Source organism: Diuraphis noxia, unplaced genomic scaffold, assembly GCF_037042655.1.
Source record: "Diuraphis noxia isolate RWA-SAM2 unplaced genomic scaffold, SU_Dnox_SAM2 contig0001, whole genome shotgun sequence".
Taxonomy (NCBI): domain Eukaryota; kingdom Metazoa; phylum Arthropoda; class Insecta; order Hemiptera; family Aphididae; genus Diuraphis; species Diuraphis noxia.
The window spans coordinates 18,998,828-19,002,201 of record NW_028301711.1 but is presented as its reverse complement, the minus strand read 5'-3'; the positions used below and the strand labels follow the sequence as shown (position 1 = coordinate 19,002,201).

Here is a 3,374-nt window from a genome sequence, read left to right as displayed (position 1 = left end):
CAAACCTAAATTTGAATGTTGTAAGTGTTGATGATAACAACGATGATGCTATGATAAAACAACCATTTTCTACTAAATTAATTCAATGGGCTACTGAAAACAATGTACCTAATAACACTTTTGATAGTTTATTAAAAGTATTGAATACTCATAAATGTTTTAACGATATCCCAATTTCTAGTAAAACTTTTTATAAAAATCATTCAGGTGTATCTTATAATAAACCTGTTAAAACTAAAATAGTTTCACCCGGTATATACTACCATTTTGGTTTTGAATATAGTATTAAAAGGTATATTGATAAAGATTTTTCAAGTGAAACAATTAAATTAGTGATTGGAATTGATGGATTGCCTTTGATGAAAAGCTCAGGAAGTACATTTTGGCCAATACTAGGTTACATTAGACAGGTAAATGAAACTGTATTCCCTATTGGCATATATTGGGGTTATAACAAGCCAGATGATAGCAATGTTTTTTTGAATGATTTTGTAGCCGAGATTAAAGAACTTGTACTAAATGGTATTGATGTTGAATTATTAAAAAATAATATCTTAACTGTTTTTCATAAAAAAGTAATAGTTGATACGTTTTGTTGCAATGCGCCTGCTCGAGCGTTTGTATTGAAAACTAAAACCCATACTGGCTTTTATTCTTGTGCTAGGTGCACAGTAAAAGGTCAATATTTAATGAGGCGTGTATGTTTTCCTAATTTACAGTGTTCTATAAGAACTCATGAAGATTTCATTAGTAAAAGTCAACGTCAGTATCACAGTGATGATGTCACTAAAATTATTAGCATTCCAAATTTTGATGTTGTACATAACTTTTCCTTAGATTACATGCATGTAATATGCTTAGGTGTTGTTAAAAAAATATTGATGTTGTGGAAGGGGAGTTTAAGTGTTGGAAGAAGAGATGTTAACAATCAAAAATTGAATAATCTTATAATTAAAAATATATCAGATAGACTATTATCATTTAAAACATGTATACCATGTGATTTTGTTCGCAAACCTAGATCCTTAGATGAATTAGCACGCTGGAAAGCTACAGAGTACAGATTATATCTTTTATATGTAGGAATCGTTTCAATTTACACAATTGTGCCCAAAAAATTATATCAACATTTTTTGTCTTTAAGTATAGCCATGACTATTTATTTGAGCCCAAACTTCAGAGATTTAGCTGACTTCGCTAAATCGTTAATGTTTAAGTTTGTCAAAGACTTTGGTTGCTTGTATGGAAATTACTTAATTTCCCATAATGTGCATGCATTAATCCATTTATTTGATGATTATAACAATTTTGGCTCATTAGGTAGTGTTAGTTGTTTTAAATTTGAAAATTACATGGGTCACTTAAAAAAACTTGTTCGTAAAAGTGATAAACCTCTTCAACAAGTTGTAAAAAGATTTGAAGAACGTTCTAGTCTTATTAATAGTCCCACAGTGAACCTGAATAATCAAAAAAATGAAACTTTGTTAAAGAAATATGTTAAAGAACACAATGAAGGTCCATTAATAAGTGACACTACATCTCCTCAATTTAAAATTTTAATTTTAGATAAAATAAAAATAAAAACTCATATCAATGCTGACTCATATATTGGCTTATATATTAATTCATCTTTTTCATTAGTGAAAGTGGTCAATATTTGCTATTGTCTAAGTCTAAAAAAGAATATAATATTAGGTAGACAATTCAATAAGCTTGAAAGTTTGTTTGAGAAATCCATTAAAAGTGATAAACTTGGTATCTATAAGGTAAGCCATTTTTCTAAAACAATTTGCAAGTATAACATTGAAGATATATTTACTAAGTATGTTATTTTAACTACAAATGATTTAGAATTTGATGTAGCCATTCCAATTATTCATTTTAATAAATAAATTTTGTTAATTTTAATATAGTTAATAGTTATTAGTTTATTACAATAAAATAATCCATGTACCTAAATGTAAATAAATTAAATATACCTACTAATATTTTTCTAATATTTAGTTCTGTTCATTTTTAATACACTACTTAGTTTTTTTTATTTGTATACTAACTATTTTTTTATGTGTTTGATGCTTATTCTTTTTAATTATTTTAATAACTGAGAAAATTAATATTTAAAAATATACTTAATTTAAAAAATGATATATTATTATTATTAAAACGTACAATTACCTAATACTTGTATAAATGTATGTATTATTATATTATTATATTATATTCTATTATGTTATGATAGAATCATAATGTGGGCTGTAGTACATTTTACTGAAGATAACTCTGTCGATTATGTACCTTCAAGTTGGATACGAAAAAATGGGATTTCACTGTTATGTGGATGGCCAAATAATGACGCTTCTTTGAAAAACTTCAGATCAAATCGTGTGCACCCAAACAAAAAAGATTTTACCTATTACAAGTGTAAAGTAATTTCTAAAGATATTGTTAAACATTGCAAGTTAACTCATTTATAAATGTATAAATTTAACTATAAAACATGTTTTATTTTTATTAGCATCATTGTCCAAAGCTAAAATTAAAGCCGAAAAGGCCCAGTTCACATCAGATGTATCTGATATAGATAATTACAAAAAAAAACCAAGAATCAAATCATCAAACAAATCTGCAGCAGCTGTTTTTGAAAAAAAAAGTCCTTTGGCGCCAGGTACATTTATGTAGAATATATATCAAACATATTATATACCTATACTCGCACGTTTACTTTTAGAAATTGTATAGATCTTATTAATTCTAGAACAATTTAAAATTATATTATGATGTTGAAATAATAATAAAAAATATTGTTTTTGTAGGTTATTTTTCGGAATACGTTGATGTCGATTGTATAATGGTGAAGAATGATGATGGTTTTAAATTAAATGAAAGTGATGAATGTTCTGAGAATTGTAAGCTATAATATATTTAGTCAAATTTGTATTTATTAAATTTTACTTTATTTTTAATATTAAATCATAGTTTTTTTAAAAATAAGTGTAAAGTTTAATATGACAAATTTATTATTTTCAAGTAATATTTCTTTTATAATTATTTATCAAATTACCTATCTTTATAATGTAAACTTATATTTTCAAAGTATCTACGATTGATGACAGTGATGTGGATAAAGACTATATGCCTATAAACAAAGATGAAAAACAAGAAGATGCTACTGAAATCTGGCTTACTAAAGGTTTTTATAATTAAATCATACTATATCATACTACTTTTAAACATATTAACCCTATCGCCATTATAATATGGTAGTAATTATTTATTTGTAGTTAAATAATAACAATGGTGGTAATAGGATAGTATCATTTAATACAGGTGGATAATGTTTTAGCTAGAGATTATAGGAATAATAACAATAAATG

General features: G+C 25.6%; 1 protein-coding gene across 1 annotated transcript; it reads left to right on the top strand.

The window, feature by feature from the left end:
* Nucleotides 1–842: 842 nt before the first annotated feature.
* LOC149060178 (uncharacterized) lies at nt 843–1,892 on the top strand. The gene is made up of 2 exons (XM_089228075.1): nt 843–1,527; nt 1,642–1,892. Exons 1-2 carry the CDS (start codon nt 843–845, stop codon nt 1,890–1,892), a joined length of 936 nt encoding a protein of 311 aa, XP_089084201.1.
* Nucleotides 1,893–3,374: the final 1,482 nt, after the last annotated feature.